Source organism: Oryctolagus cuniculus, chromosome 2, assembly GCF_051225735.1.
Source record: "Oryctolagus cuniculus isolate XC-2025 breed Fujian yellow rabbit chromosome 2, ASM5122573v1, whole genome shotgun sequence".
Classification (NCBI taxonomy): domain Eukaryota; kingdom Metazoa; phylum Chordata; class Mammalia; order Lagomorpha; family Leporidae; genus Oryctolagus; species Oryctolagus cuniculus.
In genome coordinates, this window is record NC_142868.1 from 175,737,297 (window position 1) to 175,762,675 (window position 25,379).

Sequence of the window (25,379 nt, forward strand, 5' to 3'; positions counted from 1 at the left end):
TTTCCAAATGGCCTCACTGGCAGGGGCTGGGCCAGGTAGAAGCCAGGAGCCTGGAACTCCATCCCGGCCTCCCATGTCGGTGGCAGAGCCCCAAGCACTTCTGCTGCTTTCTCAGGCACATTAGCAGGAAGCTGGATCGGGGTGGAGCAGTTGGTACTCAAACCCATGCTCAAAGGGATGCCAGTGTCGTAGGCAGCAGCTTAACCCGATGAGTCAAAACACTGACCCCTCCTTTTGTTTTTTCTTTAGCCATGTATTCCCTAGGTAATTCTTTTTTTTTTTTTTTTAAGATTTATTTATTTGAAAGTCAAGAGTTACACACAGAAAGGCAGAGAGAGGTCTTCCATTCACTGGTTCACTCTCCAATTGGCTGCAACAGCCAGAGCTGTGCTGATCCAAAGCCAAGAGCTAGGAGCTTCCTCTGGGTCTCCCATGCGGGTGCAGGGGCCCAAGGACTTGGGCCATCTTCTACTGCTTTCCCAGGCCATAGCAGGGAGCTGGATCAGAGGTGGAGCAACTGGACTCGAACCAGCACCCATATGGGATGCCGGCACTGCAGGCGGTGGCTTTGCCCGCTACTACACAGTTCTCGCCCCCCTAGATAATTCTTAAAATTTTAATTAATTCATTTTATATATTATTTGAAAGACCGAGATGGGGAGAGGTCTTCCATCCACTGGTTCACTCCCCAAATGCCCCCAACAGATGGCTCTGTGCCAGGCCAATGCCAAGAGCCAGGAACTCAATCCGGGCCTGCAATGTGGGCAGCAGGGACTCAAGTACTTCAGCCATCACCTCCTGCCTCCCATCGTGCTGAGTAGCAGAAGGGTGGAACTGGAAGTGGAGCTGGGACCCAAACCCAGACACTCCAATATGGGATATGGCATCTTTTTTCTTTTGCTAAAAATTATTTAATTTTTCTTTGAAAGGCAGAAAGACAGACATATTGAGAGAGTTCTGCCATCTGCTGGTTCACTCCGCAAATTCCTACAACACCTGGGGCTGAGCCAGACTGAAGCCAGGAGCCTGAAAGCCAATCCACATCTCCCACATGGGTGGCAGAGACCCAGTCACCTGAGCCCTCATCTGCTGCCTCCCTGGGCACACACAAACAGGAGCTAGAACTGGGAGCAGAGCTGGGAACTTGAGCATCCCAAGGGATGTCTTAACCACTGCACAAAAACCCACCCCCCTAAGTAATTATTACTTGGTTGTCATTCCAGAGATTTCTAGGCAGATAAGGTAGTCACTGAATATAACTCACTAAACATGATTTCCTTTTTAAAAAAGATTTATATTTGAGAGGCAGAGTTACAGAGAGAAAGGTCTTCCATCCGCTGGTTCACTACCCAAATGGCCACAGTGGTCAGAGCTGGGCCAATCTGAAGCCAGGAGCCAGGAGCTTCTTCTGGGTCTCCCACTTGGGTGCAGGGGCCCAGGAACTTGGGTCATCCTCTACTGATTTCTCAGGCCATAGCAGAGAGCTGGATTGGAAGAGCCCACATGGTAGTGGCTTAACCTGCTGTGCCACAGCACCGGCCCCTAAACATGATTTTCCAACCAGTCTGAGGACCTGGCTAAAAGCAACCTGTGGTTTTTGCAGATTTTGAGGGCAGTTCCTTTCCTAGAGATAATGGTGTAGATCAGCTCTCAGTCCTCAGTGGTTGTTGTCTTCATTTAATCTGGGCCACGCACGTCCCTTCCAGCCTGCACCACCTGGACAGCAAATCGAGGAGGAGCAACATCTCGTTCTATCATTTCCTTCAAGCAGGGACAATGGGAGGAGCTTTACCCGTCTCACAGTTTGTCAGGACAAACGGCTGTGGCCTGAAGAGCTCCCAAGACTGTACAGCACGTGAGGCCCCACAGGACTGAATTCTTCTCCATGCTTTCAGTATCATTTGGATTTTTTTTAAAATGAGATTTCCTAATAAATGTTTTTATTATGTTAGAAATTCCTTCATTGTACTAAAAGTCACACAAAACCAGTTCTATTTTTCTCCACTTTCCTGTAACCTAGTTTGTCTGTGTACTTACATAAAAATCTATTTCTAGGGCCTCCCTTGCCAAATTTTGAGACAAGGGAGGGACACTGATGGTGCAGACAGCACCAGGTCCAGTTTCAGTGCACAAACGAATGAAGAGGGAAAACATGAAAATACTCACCAAATAAGAGCGGCACTCATTTTTCATTGATTGACCAAATACCTCTGTGTTAATGTACATGTTTTGTATTTGGCACTAGGCAGCTCAAGCTGGAACATTCTGGATAAAGGCAGGACTAGAAGCACTTTTCTATCTCTTTAAATGCTTGACTTTTTAAAACTATATATATTCATTTCGCCCAGGATTTCTCATCTTCGGCGTTTTGGAGCAGGTAATTTGGTTGCAGGGGGCTGTCCTGTGCATTGTGGGCTGTTGGCAGCATTTCTGGTTGCTACCACTAGATGACAGTAACAGCCCCCTCCACGGCACCCCACCGCGGTCTGCAGACTTTGCAAAATGTCCCCTGTTGGAAAAACTGGCTCTCCTTGAAAATCATTGAGTGTGATCACTTTTTTAAACAACTAAAGTTTAATTTTAGAGATACTACCACTGTAGTGCCTATTACTTAGGTGATGAATTTGTCTTACCTACCTCTGAAACTTCAAGCTTGAGAAAGACAAATCTAAACCGCCCTGGACTGATAGGGAAAACTGTACATACTGATGGAGCATTGTGTGCCGTTTAGACACAGTGGATTCTAATTATCAGAGAAGATAAATGTGAATTTTGAGCAATGCAGTTGAGTGACATTTTCAACTAACTTATGAAGAGCGGAATAAATAGTTCTCTATTTTTAGCTTAGGGAGGTTTATCTTAAACCATACATGGCTGATAAAAAATGGGAAATCTAAGTTCTTAGGATTTCTCTTGAGTTAACCAGATGGTATGCTTATGATCTGCCTACAAAAATCTTCCCATTCTTTTAAAATAAAGAGCTTTTTTTTAACTTTCCACTTTAATATCACATGTTTTTAGATTCTTTCAAAGTAAAAAATATCCAGGCTACATTAGACACTAAAACAAACTATCCCAAGTCCTAGGACTCGTGACAAATGTCACCTGCCTCGATGTTCTTCACCCTCACCTTCTCATCTCTCCACCTAACCTGGCTTTCCTCCATCTCACAATAACAACAAATACACACTGACTCCTTATTAGGTCCAGGCACCACACTAAGCTCTTGTACACATATTTTAAATTTTTTAATGTTTTATTTTGCTTTAATTTCAGAGAGAAAAGTAGCAATATTACAAAGAGCCACTAGATACTTCCCACCTAGGCTTACCAATTGTTACCATCTTAATACATTGCTATCCCCTCCCCACTTCTCATTGCCATGAGCTATCTATGTATCTATCAATCATCTGCCTGTCTTATTGTAGTCTTGCACTTTATTCAGTAGGTCTTAATGCCTTTGCTTTCATTTTTTATTTTGATGTTCAAATCACCCCAGGTTTGGTCAAAGTTTCTTGTGACCTTTCTAATAGCACAAAACAAGTATCCTGGTTCATCTCCTATTTTCCCCTGTCCTGGTCCTGGAATCGGTGATTTGTTTAGGGGGGGTCTTAGTTCTTTTTTGGAAGGAAGCCCTCAGTTAGAACCAGTTCTTTCTAAGAAAGTAAGGATGTAACTCAGAAGCTGAGGACTTCATGTTATGTGCGCTCACTGCTGCTGAGCCCTGTGAGAGGACAGGACTGGGAAACAGACATAACTGTGCGCACTCACAGCGGCATACACATGTGCACTCCCATCTGCTCACTCATACATCTATTAACATTTACTCTTGCTTACAACATGATGAACTAGTTACTTCCATTAGTCTCAGATTCTCAGGTGTGAGGCCCTTCTAGAAGTTAAATAACTTGCTACAGGTCTCCTGGTTAGGTGGTGATGCAGATTGGAAACTGGAAAATCTGGCTCCAGGCCTACCCTTTTAGCACAAATATTTAAAGATCAAAGGGTTGAAAAGGAAGTCTATTCTGCATGATCTAACATTCTGAGTGAGTGTTTGGCTTTAATGTCATATCCTGTTTTCTACCTGGGGAAGAGGGAAGGCAGCCTGAGAATCAAATGCCCTTGGGAAATTAAAGGTTTACAAACTTGCACTGCCTGGCTTTAGTTGGAGATGGATTTTCAGGCCCTCATGGCAACAGGCTTCTGGTTAGCCTGCCCCGCAACCCGATGGATGTGACCTGTGTTCACCTCAGGCTAAGGTGACACTTCATCTTAGCCACTCGTTCAAACTTCAAAGCACTCGTGCAAAGCAAGGAAATTACTATTTTTCTTTAAGTGGAAGACGAAGAGGATTGTGGCCATTTTAGACAAGGCCAAAGACATTTTATTACTTTAAACTAATCAAGAAATATTACATAGAGGGACGTTGGAGAGATTTGAATCCCATCTGTCCAGAGAACACTTGCCTATTCACGTCTACGTTCTCTGGAGGGAGCAAGAATAGTAAGAAATGACTCGGAAGTCAAATTTCATTCGGACAAGGAAGGTAAACATAGAGTACCATGCCAGTGTGAATTTATCCTTGGAAGATTTTATAATAACAGAACTACGCTGAACATAAGTGAGACATATATTCTTAACTTTGAGAATAATCTCATGAAAATTTTAAAAAATTCATGTGATTCCAGGATTCTTAGCAGGAAAAACAAAGGCTAGGGAAGCTCTAAAAATGATATTCTAACAAAATAAACTCTAGTGATTCCACTGAGTTTAAAGGAGAGGTGTTCCAGCAGGCAGTTAAGATGCTGGCATAGTATTGCAGCTGGTTAAGCTGCTGCTTGCCACCCCACACCCCTTGAGCACTGATTCAGTTCAAGACCCAGCTGTTCCTCTTCCAATCCAGCTTCCTGCTGTTCCACTGGGAAGGCCGCAGAGTATAGTCCCAGAGTTTGAGGCCCTGTCACCCATGGGAGATGAGGGCGGAGTTCCTGGCTCTGACTTTAGCCTGGCTGACTGCTAGCTGTTAAGGTCATTTGGGAAGGAAACCAGCAGGTAGAACTCTCTCTCTCTCTCTCTCTCTCTCTCTCTCTCTTTCTCTCTTCTACTTCCTAGCCAGCTCCCTGCTAATGCTCCTGGAAAAGCAGAAGATGGCCCAGGTGCTTGAGCCTCTGCACCCACGTGGGTGATCCAGAAGAAGCTCCTGACCTCAGCTTAGCCCAGTCCCAGCCATGGCAGCCATCTAGAGAGTGAACCAATGGATGAAAGACCTCTCTCTGTGTCTCTCCATCTCTTGCTGCAACTTTGACTTTCACATAAAAAATAAATCTTAAAAAAAGATGAATATAAAAATAAGACAGACTTTAAGGACACTCTGATCAAAAATTACCTCTCTATAGACCCAAATATACCTTGAAACTCGATACATTGCAGAGCAGAGGGGAAGTATTGAATTAGCAACTCTTGTTGGGACAACTGGTTATGTGGAAAATAGTAAAATTGGATTCCTATTTCACACCATAAACAAAAACAAATAACAGAAGGTTTAAGTTCTAAATGAGAAAAGCAAAGATTTAAAATAAGGGAGTCCTGAGAAAAGAGACTATTTTTATGACTTTGGACTAGAAAAGCTTTTAACAAAATTAAAAAAAAAACACATAGTGGAAAAATATTGATGTTAGACTATGTTAAAGTTTAAATATTCTGTACAACTAAAGTCACTAAGTAAAAAGAAAATCCTCAGAGTAGAATATATTTGTAAGCACAAATGGCACACAAGGGATTTGTTTCTTGATTATATAAAGAACTCCTAAAAATCAATATAAAATAGACAATCCAATATTGCAATAATAATAATAATAAAAGTAGCAACAGAGCATGAATAGGTACAAGCTCCTTTACATAAGACCACACTTCCAGCCAATGGACATGAAGAGTAATCAGGGACAGAAAAAATATAATGTGACACCATTAGAATGACAAAACTTAGGAATTCTGAGGCCGTGAAGCATTTGATCTATGAAGCAAAGGGGTAGGCTGGTGTGTCCACTCTGGGGAGCAATTCGGTAACCTGGAGTGAGGAGGATGTGCATACCCTAAGATTCAACAATTTTACCTTTCCGTAGAGAAATGTTACTTGTGTGCACAAAGTGCTTTGAAAAAAAGTTCATAGATACATTCTGTTTAAGAGCAAACATTTGGCAGGAATCTAAACACCTCAGCCACAGGAGAATGGGTTCATAGAGGGATAATCATTCAAGGATATTTTTAGGGTAGTATAAAGAATAATGTACAGCTGTCTGTACCCTCACAGATGAAGCAGGAGGCAGAGCATCCTGTATTCAGAAAGGTGTCTTTGACAAAAGAATTTAAAATGCGCAAAACAATCCTGCATAGATATTGCTTCAGAATGTATACATGTGTAGTACAATGCCAACAAATACATGGAATGGAAAACCACCAAATTGGGGCGAGTCGTCAGCACCTGTGTTGATGAAGACTGCACAAAGAGACCTTCAGGGCCAGCGCACCAGAGGGTGAGAAGTCCTGCTGGGTGCCAGTCACACACAGCCAGGTCGCAGCTTCTCTGGCAAGCCCACAGCACTCAGAAGTGAGGAAGTTGAGCTTTCAAGTAACCATATATTGTAATGTGTTGTTCATTAAGTATGCCAACTGTTTACCATAAGCCTTGCATCCCTGTGCTTCAGATAGAAGCTAAGAAAGCTTCACTTTATAGAATTTTGTAGTATCTTTAATGCTTAAGGTGATGTGATCATTTTAACTATCCACATAGTTTTCAGCGAGTTCTATTTTCTCTTACTTCAATTTCTGAAATATCAGTAAGTGCTGAGGTTTTTACATGTACTTATCTACAATCATATATACTGAGATAAAACGTCCATGTCTTAGTACCATGCACAGGAAAATAAAGTATATTACTCACAAAGTGACTGCAGAGGAGCAGAACCTAGAGGATGGACATACACACAGCAAGAGACTTATTGTAAGGAATTGACTCACACGAATGTGGAGGCTCACAAGTCCCCCGGTCTTCAGGGTGAGTCAGCAAGCTGGAGACGGAGAACTGACTGTGCAGTTCCCATCTGAACACTGACAGGCAAAGAGGCAGGAAGAGCTGATGTTGCAGTTTGAATCCACAGGCAGGAAAGAGCCAATGTCCCAGCTTGAAGGCAGTCACGCAGAACTCTCTCTTACTGGCCGGGATGGGAATGTGTGTGGAGGGGAGGAGATCGGCCTTTTTTATTGTATTTTGGCCTTCAGCCCATTGGCTAAAGGCCACCCACATTAAGGTGTGCACTGTGCTTTTATCTAGCCTACCCATTTAAACGTCAATCCCATCATTCTCACAGAAAAACCCAAAATAATGCTGGACCAAATATCTGGGCAACCTTCCGTCCAGGTGACACACAAAATGAACCATCAGATAGGAAAAGTATCAAAATGCTATTATGCAATTTATTAGGTGATTTTCCTTTGGATTTGGCTCTATATTGTATTTCAAATGGCATATTGTATTTCCTTATTAATTTTCTTCTTCCTCCATGCTTTGTTTTATAAGTTTAATCACATTATTTTTCAACAACGAATTTTATGAATCTTAATCAGAAAACATTATGTTCTTGATCTTTAATTTTCATTTTTCTGTGCTTCAAATCCAGCTTCCTGCTAATGTGCCTGGAAAGACAGTCAGTGATGGCCCAGTACTTCTGTTTGAAATCCAATCAAGCTCTCAGGCATTCCTTAGTGGCCTTTTTTCAATACCTACAATAAAATTTGTTATTTTTATTCCCTCATTACTTTCAACTCCATATCAATGAAAGTACAGTCTGATATGTCAGTGTCAAAAGCAGCAGCTTAACCCACTTTGCCACAACTTTGGCACCATTTTTGGTTTTAAATTTAGCAGTGGGGGTAATTATTCTGGTGCAGGGGAATAGGCCACCACCAGGTATGCCTGCATATCACGTAGGAGTGTCTGGGATTGAGTCCTGGCTACTACACATTTCTAGTTCAGCTTCCTGCTAATGCTTCTGGGAAGGCAGCAGATGATGGCCCAAGTACCCGAGTTCTTGCCACCCACATGGGAAAATTTTAAGTGGACACGATTGCTTCTTAGATGAAATATGGTGGACAGGACTGCTTCTTGGATGAAACATGTATTCAGAATTTTTTTTTAAAAAAGATGTATTTAGCCGGTGCCGCGGCTCAATAGGCTAATCCTCCGCCTTGCGGCGCCGGCACACCGGGTTCTAGTCCCGGTTGGGGCGCCGGATTCTGTCCCGGTTGCCCCTCTTCCAGGCCAGCTCTCTGCTGTGGCCAGGGAGTGCAGTGGAGGATGGCCCAAGTGCTTGGGCCCTGCACCCCATGGGAGACCAGGAGAAGTACCTGGCTTCCGCCTTTGGATCAGTGCGGTGCGCCGGCCGCAGTGCGCTGGCCACGGCGGCCATTGGAGGGTGAACCAACGGCAAAGGAAGACCTTTCTCTCTGTCTCTCTCACTGTCCACTCTGCCTGTAAAAAAAAAAAAAAAAAAAAGATGTATTTAATTTTTTGAAATGTCGAATAACACAGAGAGAGGGAAAGACGAGAGAGATCACTTCCATCTGCTGGTTCGCTCTCCAAATGGCCACAATGGCTAGGGCAAGGCCAGGTCAAAGCCAGGAGTCAGGAGCTTCACTGGAGTCTCCCATGAAGGCGCAGGAGCTTAAGCACTTGGGCCATCTTCTGTTGCTTTCCCAGGTGCATTAGCACGAAGCTGGTCAGAAAAGCTAGGACTTGAATTGGTGCTCACATTGGGGGGCCAGTGTTGTAGCTTTTCAACACTGTTTCTGGTAATTGCTAGCATTTAACATTTATATCACAGTAAGCCATACTTTTCATTTCAGAAAACACTTTTATTTCATATTAATTCTTGCACAGTATCAAGAGACATTTCTGGATGTTTCAAGCCATGTTTCAAGTTTCATCATGTTCTTCAATAGTTTTTTTGTTTTTTAAACATTTTTTTATTTGAAAGGCAGTTACAGAAAGGAGAGATGGATGAAGAGATCGTCCATCTACTGGTTCATTTCCTGAATGGCCACAATGGCCAGGGCTGGGCCACGTCAAAGCCAGCAGCCTGGAACTCCAAGCACGTGGGCCATCTTATGCTGCTTTTCCAGGCTGGTTAGCAGGAAGCTGAATAGGAAGTGGAGCACCGGGACTCAAACCAGTGCTAAAGTAAGATGCTTATGTTGCAGGCTGAGACTTAACCTGCTGTGCCACACCACTGGTCCCCTTCAAAAGTTGTAGAGTATGAACATTTACAACATTTAAAGGAATGTTAAGAAGTTCATCAACATCTTGCTGGCACTTCAGTTGTGTTGGGTACGTTGTGTTTTTTGTGTACAGCTTTTAATTCAAGTCTATCCATTCAGAAAGGCATACTTGTAGGAAGTGTATAGCTTGTTAAATTTCTACAAATACTCATGTAATTATCATCTAAGTTGAAAAGACAAAATAAATTAGCATCCCAGGAAGCCCAGTCCCTGTACTGTCAGTTACTTTCTTCCTTCTTACTCAGAACAACAGCCTGTTTGGGTACTTTACATAATCACAGATATATGTGTGTGTGTATATGTATATATATATATATATATACACACATATATATATTTGTTTGGATTGCTCTTGCTATAAGTTTGTTTCTGAAATTCATCCTTATCTTACATGTAGTTATAGAGCTTCCAATTGGATTGTATTCAATTATGTGCACACAGCAGAACTTATTTGTTAATCTGGATTTCCAACTTTTGCTAAAAACAGTTACAATTACAAATGAGGCTGCTATGAATGCTTGCTGCTCTGAGACAACAGTCATATGCCACACACAGTTTTAAATAGAATTAAATTGAAAATCAGTTCCTCAGTTACACTAGCCACATCTGAAGTACTCAACAGCCACACACGGTTAGTGGGCACTGCATGAGGAGCACAGAATATACAATCCCTACATGAATGCCAGTAGTGCATGCATGGAGAACACACAAACTGCTGTGTCATAGGATATGCATATGTTGGGTATTTATTGATAACACTGTCAAACAGCTTTGGGATGCTTATTACTTTTTTTTTTTTTTTTTTTGACAGGCAGAGTGGACAGTGAGAGAGAGAGAAAGGTCTTCCTTTGCCGTTGGTTCACCCTCCAATGGCCGCTGCGGCTGGTGCACTGCGGCCGGCGCACTGCGCTGATCCGATGGCAGGAGCCAGGTACTTCTGGTCTCCCATGGGGTGCAGGGCCCAAGCACTTGGGCCATCCTCCACTGCACTCCCTGGCCACAGCAGAGAGCTGGCCTGGAAGAGGGGCAACCGGGACAGAATCCGGCGCCCCAACCGGGACTAGAACCCGGTGTGCCGGCGCCGCAAGGCGGAGGATTAGCCTAGTGAGCCGTGGCGCCGGCCCATTATCAATTCTTCAATTTAAAAATGTTCAAACACCGTACTTTTTACATGAGAATTAACAATATACTAACCAAAAAAAACCCTTAAACTACTTAGAAGCAGCAGCAACTGTAAATAAATCTTTAAAAAGATAGTAGTCTTGGCAACAAAGGGCTAATGTTATTAACTTGTATTTAATTACAAATGAATTTGTACATATTTCCATATACTTAACATTCTCTCCCCTTGAGTTTTTCCTTTATATACTTTGCTCACTTTATATTTTTAATGTTTTATACATTATATAATTGCCCATATTTTGTCCCCTTACAAATATTTCCATATTAAGAAAATTAGTCCTTTACCTACATAGTCTTTTTTTTTTTTTTTTTTGACAGGCAGAGTGGACAGTGAGAGAGAGACAGAGAGAGAAAGGTCTTCCTTTGCCGTTGGTTCACCCTCCAATGGCCGCTGCTGCAGCCGGCGCACCGCGCTGATCCGATGGCAGGAGCCAGGAGCCAGGTGCTTTTCCTGGTCTCCCATGGGGTGCAGGGCCCAAGCACCTGGGCCATCCTCCACTGCACTCCCTGGCCACAGCAGAGAGCTGGCCTGGAAGAGGGGCAACCGGGACAGAATCCGGCGCCCCGACCGGGACCAGAACCCGGTGTGCCGGCGCTGCAAGGTGGAGGATTAGCCTATTGAGCCACGGCGCCGGCCTACCTACATAGTCTTAAAATTTATTTCTTCCTTTGGGGCAGCATAGTGGGTAAAGCTGCCACCTGCAGTGCCGACATCCCATATGTGCACTGGTTTGAGTCCCAGTTGCTCTACTTCTGATCCAGCTCTCTGCTATGGCCTGGGAAAGCAGTAGAAGATGGCCTAAGTCCTTGTGCCCCTGCACCCACATGGGAGACCTGGAGGAAGTACCTGGCTCCTGGCTTCAATCGGCACAGCTCCAACCCTTGCAGCCAACTAGGGAATCAGTGGATGGAAGACCTTTCTCTCTCTCTGCCACTCCTTTTCTCTGTTAACTCTTTCAAATAAATAAATCTTTTTAAAAAATGGTACAATATGAAGAATTAAAATACCCCACCCCCATTTCTAGATCAAATTTTCCCCATAGAATTGTTTACAGTTAAGGGTCTTCGTAATTTCTCTTGGCTTGTTTTGTTATGCTTTTGAATGTTTTTTTTTTTAAGACTTATTTATTTACTTGACAGAGTTACACAGAGAGGAGAGGCAGAGAGAAAGGATCGTCCATCTGCTGGTTCACTCCCCAATTGGCTGCAATGGCCAGAGCTGTGCCGATCTGAAGCCAGGAGCCAGGAGCTCCTTCCAGGTCTCCTATGCGGGTGCAGGGGCCCAAGGACTTGGGCCATCCTCCACTGTTTTCCTAGGCCACAGCAGAGTTGGAGCAGCCGGGACTTGAACTGGCGCCCATATGGGATGCCGGCGCTTCAGGGGTGGCTTTATCTGCTACGCCACAGCATAGGCCCCTTGAATGTATTAAGTTTATTTTCAACTACTTAAAGAGCTAGAGATAAGAGAGCCAATCTTTCATTCACTGGTTACTCCCCAAATGCTTACAACAGCCAGGGCTGTGCCAGGGCAAAGCTAGGAGCATAGAACTCCATGTTGGTTTACCATGTTAGTGTCAGGGCCCCAAGCACTTGAACCATTACACTCTGCCTCCCAGCATGCATCAACAGGAAACTAATGTAGCCAGGACTTAAATAGGTACTCCAATATGGGATGCAGGTGTTTCAAGCTGTGGTTTACCCTACTGCAACAAAATACCCACTCACTATGCTTTGAAAGTCTTACCTTCTCAGGTTAGATGAAAAACTTTTTGTAAAAAATATTAAATATACTGGTAATTCACTTTGGTTAAAAGGGGAGAGGTACAGATCCACTTTTATACTTTTCAGAGTGGCCTACTATGCTGTCAAATTCTGCTGGTTATCTATCTAGCATTCATTCTTCTTTACTAATAGAATTCTGTTCACAGTAGGAATGTGCCCAGATTAAAATACTTGCCCAGGCTTTACTGCAGCAAGGAGTGGTCGGGTAACTCAGTTCTGTCCAGTGAGTGGGTCTTCTCAACAGGTTTTAAGGACAACTTTATTATTTTTTTTTTATTTGAAAGACAAGAGTTATAGAGAGATAGAGACAGAGAGAGAGATCTACCATCCAGTGGTTCACTCCCCAGTTGGCAGCAAAGGCTGGAGCTGCGCCGACTGGAAGCCAGGAGCCAGGAGCTTCTTCCGGTTCTCCCAAATGGGTGCAGGGACCCAAGGACTTGGGCCATCTTCTACTGCTTTCCCAGGCCATAGCAGAGAGCTGGATCGGAGGAGAAACAGCTGGGTCTCAAACCAGCGCCCACATGGGATGCCAGCGCCCCAGGCCAGGGCCTTAACCCGCTGCACCACAGTGCCAGACGCAAAGGACAACTTTAACTGACAAGCACCACTAGGATTCTTAACCTTTACCTGTCCTCCTGCTTGAAATGGAGATGTTGGGCTGGTGCTATGGCATAGCAGGTAAAGCCACTGCCTGCAGTACTGGCATCCCATATGGGCACCAGTTCAAGTCCCGGCTGCTCCTCTTCCTATCCAGCTCTCTACTTTGGCCTGGGAAAGCAGTAGATGATGGCCCAAACCCTTGGGCCCCTACACCAGTGTGGGAGACCTAGAGGAAGCTCCATAACTCTTGGCTTCAGATCGGCACAGCTCCGGCCGTTGCAGCCAATTGGGGAGTGAAGCAGTGGATGGAAGACCTCTCTAAGACCTCTCTCTGTGTAACTCTTGACTTTCAAGTAAAATAAATAAATCATAAAAAAAAAAAAAATGGAGACATCACATCTTGAGACAATGAAGATGAAGGTACTCATCAAAATTTCAGAGTAGAAAGCTAAAACTGGCTTGATTTCTTGGTAACACTGCTAAACTGTATTGTCAGTTCCACATTATGCATCTTTGGATTGATTACATAAGAAAAAAAAGTTCCAGTGAAGACAATATCAAAAGATTTTTTTTCCTGCAACCAAATACGTTCCTTCTGATACAGTATGCCGCTTATACAACAGTTCATTGCTTTATATCAATTTGACATGCTATCTTCATCATACATTAACATCCCATGTATATTTCTGGAAACTATCCTGGCTCCATTGATCTAAATAACTCTCTCTAGATGCCTACAACAGTAGGGCCTGGACCTGGCTGAAGCCAGGAGCCAGGAACTCACATCCAGGTCTTCCACGTGGAAGGCTGGGACTCAAGTACTTGAGCCATTACCTGCTGTCTCCAAGAGACAGCAGAAAGCTGGAGTCAGGAGTGTTCCCAAGTCTCCAACCCAGGCACTCTGATAAGGAAAATGAGAGTTCCAAGTTGTATCTTAACTGCTGCATCAAATGCCTGCTCCCAAGGCTTTTTTTGAAAACTTTTTTGAAAAGTTATTTTATTTGAAAGCCACAGAGAAAGTGATTATCTTCATCCACTGGTTCACTTCCAAATGCTTGCAACTGCTGGGACTGGGCCAGGCTGAAGCCAGGAGCCAGGAATTCCATCTAGCACCCAAGGAGACTGCAGAAGATGGCTGAGTTTCCAGGGAAGATGTCTCTGAAGAGGTGGTTATGAGATGTGTGAACACAAAAAGACAGCTGTAATGCAATGCTAAATAAAAAAACTAAGATGCAAAGTGGCAATTTAGAGTAAACGTGCAACTGTTTTAAAACAATTTTTAAAATATTCAAAATGATACACATTAACAAATACATAAAACCAAACACCCACCAAAGAAATATCTTCATACTCCTTTCTAAATAAAACCCCTTCTTCCCATTGAGGGCAGCCACTAGCCTTATATGGTGGTCACTTTCTTGCATTTTATAAAAATAACTTTTCCTAATGAAGAATGGGATGGGATGGGAGATGGAGTAAGAGGTGGGACAGGAGTGATGGTGGGTGGGCGGGTATGGGGGGAGAATCTCTATATTCCAAAAGCTGTACCTATGAAACTTATATTTATTAAATAAAAGCTTTCTAAAAAATAACTTTTCCAGCTGATTGTGATGTTATGTAACTAGAAATTAACTACAAATCATCAAACTGTACACTAAAAATGGATGAATTATATGGTGTGTAAATTATACTTCATTAAAGCTGTTTAAAAAGACTTTGTACCTCAGTATCTTTAAACACTAGTTTAATTTACCTGTTTGAACTGGTATAAAGTACTGTAGTACAAATTCCTTGGTGTCTTTCTTTCATTAAACAACATTTATGGAAATCTCCATGTTCTTGTTTGTGGCTTTACTTCACTGATTTTCACTGCTGCCTAAGGTACTATCATATAATCTATTTATCTACTTATCTACTTATTCCATTTATCCATCTATTGCATAACTTCTTTGTTGATAGACATGTTTCCTGCTTTTGGCAATTATGAATCATGCTGCTGTGTACATTCTGGTACATACCTCTTGTGCATATGTTAGGCGTTTCTTTCAAAATAAAATCTGCATTACAGATTTTACTATCATATGTGACAGGGAAGACTGCACCTCAGTCTATTATCATAAGCAAAGTATTTTACTGTTTTCCACAGAGAGACCATAATGACCACAGCAGGTTTTCTGCTTAACCATGAGTTGTCATATCATCAAATGATGCTTACTATTTTAGAGGTATTTTGCGTAGACATCTGATTAATTCTACAAAAGCCAGTAAGATCATTGTAAAAGAGCAAAAATACTGCTTTCAATCACTTATTCTTCAAGAAGTACTTTTTATCGGAAAAGCAGCAATCTACATTTATATTATTGTTTTTTCACCAGATGACAAATTCCTTCCCATAAATCATTTTCTGTGATTTCATTTGTTCTTGTGCACTTTGGTAAGCTATTTGTCTAGTTCTTAATAAAAATTGTTCAGTGTCAACTGTTATACAAAAACCAAGGTTTTTATTCTAAGTCTCATTTATACTTTTAAATGTTAATTTAACAAAATTATTACAGGTAGGAATGCTTGCTTTGCCTTAAGTACTAACAACCTTTATATTTCATTAATTACAAGTTAAGTTTAAAACATCTCATAAAAATATGTTCCATATTAATATCTTAATTTCAGTGATGGCTTGTGTATCACTGAATTTTTTGGAAGATATCTTTAAGGAGCTTTTCTCAAAACACTTGTAAAACTGTACCTTCAAATTATAAGCTTGCAGACATCCTAGTGAAAAAAGCAAAGTTGAAGTCAAGGTTATCACCTATATAAAACGTGTAGTGGGGCCGCTGCTGTGGAGCAGTGGGTTAGAGCCATGGGCTGCAGCACCAGCATCCAATATGGGACCTGTTCGAGTCTCAGGTGCTGCATTTCCAATCCAGCTCCCTCCTATTAACACCTGGGAAAGCAGCAGAGGATGGCCAAGTCCTTGGACTCCTGTACCCACGTAGGAGACCCAGAAGTTCCTGGCTCCTAGGTTTGGTCTGGCCCAGCCCTGGTCATTTCAGCCAATCCAAAGCCAGCAGTCAGGAGCCAGGAGCCTCTTCTGGGTCTCCCATGTCGGTGCAGGGGCCCTAGCATTTGGGCCATCTTCCACTGCTTTCCCAGGCCATAAGCAGAGAACTGGATGATAAGAGGAACAGTCAGCAAACGAACCGATGCCCAAACAGGATGCCAGCACCACAGGTGGAGGCTTAACCTACTATGCCACAGCACTGGCCCCTCTACTTCCAAATTCTAACTTCAGCATACCAAAATATTCAAAATGGAAATCTAAGTTTCAGGTTAGTAAAACATTATTTGCATAGGGAATAGTCTCTTAATCTTTTTTTTTTTTGACAGGTAGAGTTATAGACAGTGAGATAGACAGAGAGAAAGGTCTTCCTTTGGTTGGTTCACTCCCCAAATGGCCGCTACGCCCAGCACTGCGCTGATCCGAAGCCAGGAGCCAGGTGCTTCTTCCTGGTCTCCCATGAGGGTGCAGGGGCCCAAACACATGGGCCATCCTCCACTGCACTCCTGGGCCACAGCACAGAGCTGGACTGGAAGAGGAGCAGCCGCGACTAGAACCCGGCGCCCAAATGGGATGCCGGCGCTGCAGGCGGTGGATTAACCAAGTAAGCCACGGTGCTGGCCCCTATCATTTCTTTTCATAATACTGCATATATCATAAAGTATGTACATGGCAAAGTCTAAAATGTACACTAGTATGTTATAAAGAAAATATATTCACAAGTAGAACTTCCTTCAGAAAGGATGATTTGAAGTGCAGATATAAGAATATCTACTTTTTCAGACCAGAATCATATTTGAGGAAAATACTAAAAAATTATTAAAAGATTTTCAGACATGTAAAATGCTGCTAAGAAAATAGACAAATGAAGAATAGAGCAATTGTAATTCAATTCTTAAAGGGAAATTGGAAAGTAGTATGAGGACTAAGAATACAATTTAAAAAATTTATGGAGAATAATACAATACTATGTTGTTTACATAAATGAAGTATCAATGCAGAGAACTGCTGAGGATGATTTTCAATGCTATTAAGACTTGTTTTATGGGAGGCATGAAAAACAAAGTGTCACAATTTACTGAAGCATAAAACTGGCTAAAATGTACATTAATTAAAAATATAAATTTTAAATATTCATCTGGGGCCAATCTTCTGGCACAGCAGGTTAGGCTACAGCTTTCAATCCCACATCAGAGCGCTGCATCCCACATCAGAGCACTGTTTCAATTCCCAGCTTCCTACTAATGCACCTGAGAAGGCAGTGGAAGATAGCCCAAGTACTACCACCCACATTACACTGGCCTGGACCTGGCTGTTGTGGCCATTTGGGAAGTGAACCAGCAGATGGAAGATCTCTCTGTCCTGTCATTCTCCTTTCAAATTAAAAAAGTTTCAAAAAGTAAAAATATTCAACTTGGGGTCGGCACTGTGGCACACTGGGTTAACACCCTGGCCTGGAGTGCCAGCATCCCATGTGGGCGCTGGTTCGACACTTGGCTGTTCCACTTCCCATCCTGCTCTCTGCTGTGGCCTGGGAGGACAGTAGAAGATGGCCCAAGTCCTTGGGGCCCCTTCACCCACGTTGGAGACCCAGAAGAAGCTCCTGGCTCCTGGCTTCAGATCAGCACAGCTCCAGCTGTTGCAGCCAATTGGGGAGTGAACTATCAGATGGAAGATCTCTCTCTCCCCGCCTTTCTTCTATTTAACTCCGACTTTCAAATAAATAACTAAATCTTTAAAAAAAATCAACTAATCCTGTGTATATGAAAAATGTTTTTATTAGACTATGGAAACATTTTATTCAATGTTTTGTTACACCAATAATTTTCAAAGAAATGATTAGATTTTAGATACTTAAAAATAATTATTTCAAACTAAGTCAATGCAAATTTTCACCACTTTAGAACTCTGTATTAATATCTGGGGAATTTGGGGAGTAGAATCATCATTATATACAGAAAGGTCTTGACTTTAGAAAAAAGCAGGAGAGGCCAGCATTATGCACAGTGGGTTAAGCTGCCTCTTGCAACATCGGCATCCCGTAACAGTGCTGGTTGGAGTCCCAGCTGCTCTGCTTCTGGTCCAGCTTCTCCCTAATGTGCCCGGGAAGGCAACAAATGATGGCCCAAGGACTTGTGCTCCTGCCACCTGGGAGATCCAGGTGGAGTTTCTGGGCTGTTACAACCATTTGGGAAGTGAACCAGACAATGGAAGATCTCTCCTTCTCTCTCCCTGCCCACTTCTTTCTCTGCCTGATGCTTTGACTTTCAAATAAATAAACAAATAATTTTTTTTAAAAAAGCAGGTTTTATAGTGACTTTAATTTTGCAAATCTTCTTAAACTACTTTGTAACAATATTTGACTATAAATAGATGATTTTTAATCAAAATTTCAATTGTTTTATAATCAAATTTGAAACAGAAGCAAACACATTAATTGGAGGATTATCACTCTAGGAGCACTACAACTGACAACATCTAATGCACACATACTCAACTAGAAGAGACAAAGGACATACGGACATCTGGCCCGCTGTTTTAAAAATACTAATGAATTAATAATTATGTTGGATATCATGATTTAAAATTATTATGACTTAGAAAACAATAGTATACAAAAATTCAAGGACAGCACACTGTTATGGTCAGCTTATTTTAGCAGCACTGCACCTCATGTAGAGCGAAAAAATCATGTTTTTAAACTGACAATCTATTTTAACTACTTTACTAATTATCACATGAATGACACTGGTTGACTTTGAAATACTATAAATATTATATATACCCTATAAAAAGCAATTCCCAATATGAAATGCTATTTTTAAATGCCTTTTTTAGAACATAAATACCTCATTTTATTAAACTGTATCATTAAGAATAAACATGATTCATATAACTGAAATCTTAATTCATACCTTAAAAGCAGTAACAGCTAAAAAAATTAAGCCATTTTTTGACAGAGGTGGTCCAACAATAACCTTGACTTATAGTGTAGTAAAATTTCATCCCCTGGTCTCGATTCCACGGTCAGTACTATGAATGCTGAATACAACAATCTGCTGTAACAAAGCATCAGGAATTTCTGACATCAGGAATTCTCAAGTATGACAAATGTCCTTCCTTACTGTTTCATATTAGTTCAAATGCTGCTTCTCCGGTGCTTCTAATTTGTTTCCCTGAGGATGTTTTAAAAAAAATCAGTATGTGTAACTTTCCACATTATTCCAGCTCACATTATTCCATGCTCCCCATGTTCCCTACAGTTTACTTTAAATCTTTTTTTTTTAATTGGAGGGGTAGGATTTGGGTAATAGAAGAAAGATGGGTTTAATCTCTTGCTAATCTGTAGGCTTGTTTCAGAGGTGCTGAATATTTTCTGACGGGTAAATTTGCTAAAAAAACATACACAACAAACAATGGCAATGTCATCATATTGAGGATAGCAGTTAACTCTTCCAGGTGAGCTCAGAAAGGATAACAGAATAATTTACTAATATTAGGTATTTTCTAGTTCATGGGCATAAATAAAACATTTTATCCACTTTACAAAGTAGTAATAATTAGAAATATATCTAGAACCTATAAAATTATCCACAATATAAATGTCACTAACAAAAATGTCTTAATATTTCCCTCAGCAAAAATTGTACATTTGTTATGAAGTACCCAATTTTTGTTTAAATATCAAGCAATACAGGACAAGATGTTATAAAACAAAACATACAGCTGGGAAGCATTTTATTATTTTCTACTTCATGTAACATTGCTCAGGACCACACAATCTTAAAGATGTTTTTTTCCCACAACTTTTCTGATTTAGGAATACCACTTAAAATATTTACTGGTGCAATAAATATTTTGTGTTCCTAAACAGTCATGATTTTACCAAATGTCATATCCATTATACTTCTTGCCCCTTTGTCAGAAAGATTAACAGAAACTTTAAATTAAATGTCTGGACATTCAAAAATAGTTTTTAAAAGTTTATCCAAATAAACTAAATCTATATCAACAACCACTATTTTTAAAATTATATGCCATTTAAAAAACAAGTTTGAATTTTTAAATAAACAAGATTAAGATCCAATTTAAATGAAGTTTTAAGCATCAGATTAAATATCTTAATTTTTAGGCTATCCAGAAATATATTTTGTGAATAATTATTCCATAAATATATATGTATAAATATAAATATATATCTACAGGATCTGCAATGCAGGAGAAAATTTTTTAAAGGAAAAGAATTGCACTTTTAGGTTATCAAGATGTTATCAAATTTACCCTTCATGTGAAATATAATTACCAATCCAGGTGCTTTTGGCACAAGTTTTTATGTGAATATTGACACAATCTTAAAAACACAATGCTTTTATATTTTATTTGCTGGAATATGAAGAATCGAACAGAATTTAGCATTCTGACCAAAAACATCCCAGATAACTGCAATTACTTAAACACAAATAACAGTTGTAGAAAGATCTTAAACCTGCATTATGTCTGGAACATGTAAAATTTTACCAGCAACAGGTTTGCTTCAATCCCTTGGGCCAAGAATTCCCAGCCTACACACACATTTGTCTTTTTCTACTCACGTATGACTTGGCTCACACCCCAGTATATAAGGACAAAAAATAAATGTATAATAAAAAGATTGGATAAATCAAGAGAGGCTTTTTGGTCTTGAATTCTTCACCCACTAACAATGAAGCAGCACTGTAGGCAGCCCAAAACACACCAAACAGCTTAAAAAAAAAAAAGACAAAAGGCAGCATATTAGCAAATTAATTGACTTTTTGGATATCACAGAGTAAAAATAATGTTCACAGTATTTTAAAAAATCAATCATCAATTGTGGGAAGTGTTAAAACTTATTAAGAATGATAAATCCTTAGTAGGAATGTTCATCTTTGCTCTGTTCTTTCCTTCTGTCAATGTGGTGTTTCCTGATCAAATCTGTCTAATCGTTAAGAATCACCTGGCTGGCCAATTAAGAAGAGACATGAGGGACTACATTCAGTTCTGCACAAATATTTTTTTAAAGGAAGAAATCAATGATCAGTCTTTCAAAAACATGGGTCCCTGGTGACTAAGGTAGGGAAATTTTTGAAAGAACTATTACTAAGCCAAACTGCTGAAAGAAAACTGATCCCTGCAAAGTGGAAAATTTTCTTTTTCTTTTGAAGAAACAGAGAAACAGAACTAGTGAAAATTTTACACAATGTTTATTATCACAGTGTTTTCCCAGAAACAGGTAGAAGTACAGAGTTAAATGAAACAGAGAAAAACAGATCACTTTTCAGTCAAGAGTTTAATTAAATAAAATATACTATTAGTTTTCTGATTATACATACACCTAATTTTAAAAATTTTTACTGGAGACTTACATAGTACTTACTTGTACAGTCATAAAAAGGCATTTTACAGCATAAGCCAAAACATGAACTTTTAAGAAAGAAATCAGGGAATTATGGAAACACAATCTAGCACAGAACAAGGTTTCTCAACCTGGCAATACTGAAATTTCAAGCTGGGAACTCTTTGTGGTGGGGTGCTGTCCTGTGCACTGTAAGAAGTTTAGCAACATCCTTGTTCTCTATCCACTATATGTTAGTAACCACCCTCCCTCCCTAAACAGCACACACATACCACACCTGTGACATGCCAAATGTCCCCTAGGGGGCAAAATTCAGAAAAAGCACAGGTATACATGTAATAAAATAAATACTGGCACACTGAAAATGTAGTTGGGATACTTTCTACTGTGCTTAAAAACTAAAAAACCTACAGAATTGAGTAATTCAAACATACAAAAAAAATAAGGAAATATATGTCATAATTAGATTTTTCGATTATAAATGGTTGAAAAATTGATATGTAATAAAGATTTCAACAGTTTGCACCCACACAGAACACAAAGTGTAAAATACTGTTTCAGTACTAGTTATAGCATTAATTCACATTGTACAACACATTAAGGACAGAAATCCTACATGAGGAGTAAGTGCACAGTGACTCCTGTTGTTGACTTAACAAATTGACACTCTTGTTTATGGCGTCAGTAATCACCCTAGGCTCTTGTCATGAGTTGCCAAGGCTATGGAAGCCCCTTGAGTTTGCCAACTCCGATCTTTTTTAGACAAGGTCATAGTCAAAGTGGAAGTTCTCTCTTCCCTCTGAAGGTATCTCCTTTGATGGCCCATTCTTTCCACTGGGATCTCACTCGCAGAGATCTTTCATTTAGTTTTTTTTTTTTTTTTTTTTCCAGAGTGTCTTGGCTTTCCATGCCTAAAATCTCTCATGGGCTCTTCAGCCAGATCAAAATGACTTCAGGGCTGATTCTGAGGCCAGAGTGCTGTTTAGGACATCTGCCATTCTATGAGTCTGCTGTGTAACCTGCTTCCCATGTTGGATCGTTCTCTCCCTTTTTAATTCTATCAGTTAGTATTAGCAGACACTAGTCTTTGTGTGATTTCTTTGACTCTTAGACCTATCATTATGGTCAACTGTGAACTGAAATTGAAATTGTGAACTGAACTTGAACTGAAATCAATATACTAAATTGATCTTCTGTATATAAAGATAATTGAAAATGAAATCTTGATGCGAATGCAATGGGTGAGGGAGCGGGAGATGGGAGGGTTGTGGATGGGAGGGAAGTTATGGGGGCGGGGAAGCCATTGTAACCCATAAGCTGTACTTTGGAAATTTATATTTATTAAATAAAAGTTTAAAAAATTGATATGTAATAAAGATTTAAAGAAAATCAATGCTTGTAGATTAAACTATAACGATAGAATTAAGTGATGAAGAGTATTGCAACACATTATTTTCGACTGAATTAAGAAACATACAATATCTCTCCACCCATAGAAGACTGTTAATAGGAAAATATTTTGGCAAAGAACAATCTGAAGTTTAAAAACAAAAAATTTTGTTCTGAATTTTTAATGATATAGTTTTTTATTTTATATACTTTCCTATGTTGCAAAAAAAAATTTAGGGTCCAACTTTCAGCTGAACTTTATAACTAAAAATGACCAAAGGACAATGGCTTTAGCAATTTTGGAAATGAACTCAGAAATAATCCTACGAGTTTAATTTAAGAAAATACACAACAGAACGTAATCCTAAATGATTCAGTAAAGTGGCATGATATTCATAAGACTAGAAGAATTAAAGGTCAGCATGAGATAGTTCCTGTACTGTAAAACTTTTCCGTGAAGTTCTAATACTATCAATTAAAAATAAAAAGATTTTAGGGTTGGAACAAAGAAGAAAGCACAGGCTTCTTTGTCCCTAAGTGTTCAAATACAAGAAGGTTCTTCAAACAGTTCAAAGAAAACAGATTTAAGAGGGAAGTTTATTTTGGCCCTCCAAATTCTGGAAATCTAAGCATACTTTTTTCGTAATGCACAGTAAATGAACTTTTGAAGTATTCATGTACAAATATCATCTCAAAATATTCTTTTATAATATTTGTAACATCAGCTACCAGCTGAGTGTCTAGTCTGTGCCAAGCACTACACCAGACATTATGCATACTTTTAAATTTGATTTCATTACTAAATGGTTTCGAAATTCAACTCTTTTCAAGATTAATGCTTAGGTATCAATATTAGCTGTTAGATCAAATTCTTTTTTTTTTTTTTTTTTTGACAGGCAGAGTGGACAGTGAGAGAGAGAGAGACAGAGAGAAAGGTCTTCCTTTGCCGTTGGTTCACCCTCCAATGGCTGCCGTGGCCGGCGTGCTGCGGCCGGCGCACCGCGCTGATCCGATGGCAGGAGCCAGGAGCCAGGTGCTTCTCCTGGTCTCCCATGGGCTGCAGGGCCCAAGCACCTGGGCCATCCTCCACTGCACTCCCTGGCCACAGCAGAGAGCTGGCCTGGAAGAGGGGCAACCGGGACAGAATCCGGCGCCCCAACCAGGACTAGAACCCGGTGTGCCGGCGCCGCTAGGCGGAGGATTAGCCTAGTGAGCCGCGGCACCGGCCTGTTAGATCAAATTCTAAAAGAAACCATTACGTCTTCTCTACTGTAATTAATTATAGTCTTAAAGTAAAATCTCATAAAAAGTAAGTTGCTCTGGCTACCTAAAAACAAATTTAGTGCAGAGGGGTCAGTACTGTGGCACAACTGGTTAAGCTGCTGTCTGCAGTGCTGGCATCCCATATGGGCACCAGTCGAGTCCTGGCTGGTGGGAGACCCAGTTGAAACTCCTGGCTCTTGGCTTCAGTCTGGCCCAGTGCTAGTCAATGCAGCCATTTAGGGAGTGAGCCAGCGGATAGGAGACCTCTCTGTCTGTCTGTCTCTAATTCAACTAAATAAAATAAATCTTTAAAAAAAATTTAGTGCAGAAGCTACAAAACAGCAGTTCTGCAAGTGGTGGTTTTAAAATGTTCCAATTTCCATAAGGAAAAGACATTCACGGTATAATATAGATGTATGTGCTAAAACACCCATTTATTTCTTGAAGTTGTTCAACATTAATACTGAAAGTTAAGTTGTATTCCTATTAATACTCAATAGTATCAGTCAATGTTTAAAATGTGTGTATGTTACTCTTAACACCATGTAAAGAAGTCCTGATCTCTGAATGAAAGAAAACTGAGTGTACTAGAACCATGCCTACCATATTTGATAAGGAAGATAATATTCAAACAAGAGTAACAGATAGTAAATAAATGTATAATGGAATTAAATAGCCACAAAATCTAAACTCATCATATACAAAGAAAAAAAAAATTCAACATTAAAAAAGTGCGACTACAATATCCTGAAAACTGATGAGCTCTTTGTTTTTCCCCACCTGTTTTGTAATTATCAGTGATTAAAAGAGGATAACAAAATTCAGTTAGAAAAATCAGTGTTCCAAAATACTACCAACTGTTTTTGATGACAATATTCTTTGCCACAGGACTTTTGCTGCTTCAAAACAGTAAACTACTTTATATGAATCATACTACATAACTTACTTTTATAAGTGTAGACACAACTTCAAATGATCCAACCACCAAAAGTATAGGGGCTATTACAATGAGAGGAAGCAATGAATATCCTATAACTCCAAGAACTTGGCCATATGCAACCTGTGAATTTTAAAAATTTTAAATAAATATCACAGAAATCAAGATACTCATTTTAATCACTACTGGACATCATATGTTCTTTGTTGTACTTTTGTAAATGTGGGAAGTAAAATCTCACCCATTACAGTTTAAATTACTATCTAGTCTCTGATCATGGTTTCAGTTACCATCAATTTACTGATACTCAAATCTACATTTCCAGTCCTCTCTCTCTTGAACTTCAGCCATTATACATCCAATTACGTTCAGTGCATCTCTACAATACACTACACATTTAACCACTTCTGTTTAACGGTAGGAGGTTTAAATGCATCACAACTGGGCCCAGTGTTGTGGCACAA

The 25,379-nt window shown here is 40.3% G+C and overlaps 2 protein-coding genes and 1 long non-coding RNA gene across 3 annotated transcripts in view; 1 reads left to right on the plus strand and 2 right to left on the minus strand.

Annotated features, from left to right (window-relative positions):
- MEMO1 (mediator of cell motility 1) overlaps positions 1–25,379 on the plus strand; it is a 652,780-nt gene that overhangs the window by 262,638 nt on the left and 364,763 nt on the right. The window lies entirely within an intron of this gene.
- On the minus strand, positions 10,611–11,372 carry LOC138848644 (uncharacterized). The gene is made up of 2 exons (XR_011386718.1): positions 11,156–11,372; positions 10,611–10,800 (listed from the first exon to the last, which is right to left on the minus strand). It is a non-coding gene; the product is annotated as an uncharacterized LOC138848644 (long non-coding RNA).
- The window catches only part of YIPF4 (Yip1 domain family member 4), a 29,106-nt gene continuing 23,385 nt past the window's right edge, over positions 19,659–25,379 (minus strand). The window contains exons 5-6 of the mRNA XM_002709927.6: positions 24,925–25,038; positions 19,659–20,694 (exon numbers count right to left, since the gene is read on the minus strand). Of these exons, the coding sequence (XP_002709973.1) occupies positions 20,557–20,694; positions 24,925–25,038 (252 nt within the window). The 3' untranslated portion in view covers positions 19,659–20,556. The remainder of the gene's footprint in view (positions 20,695–24,924; positions 25,039–25,379) is intronic.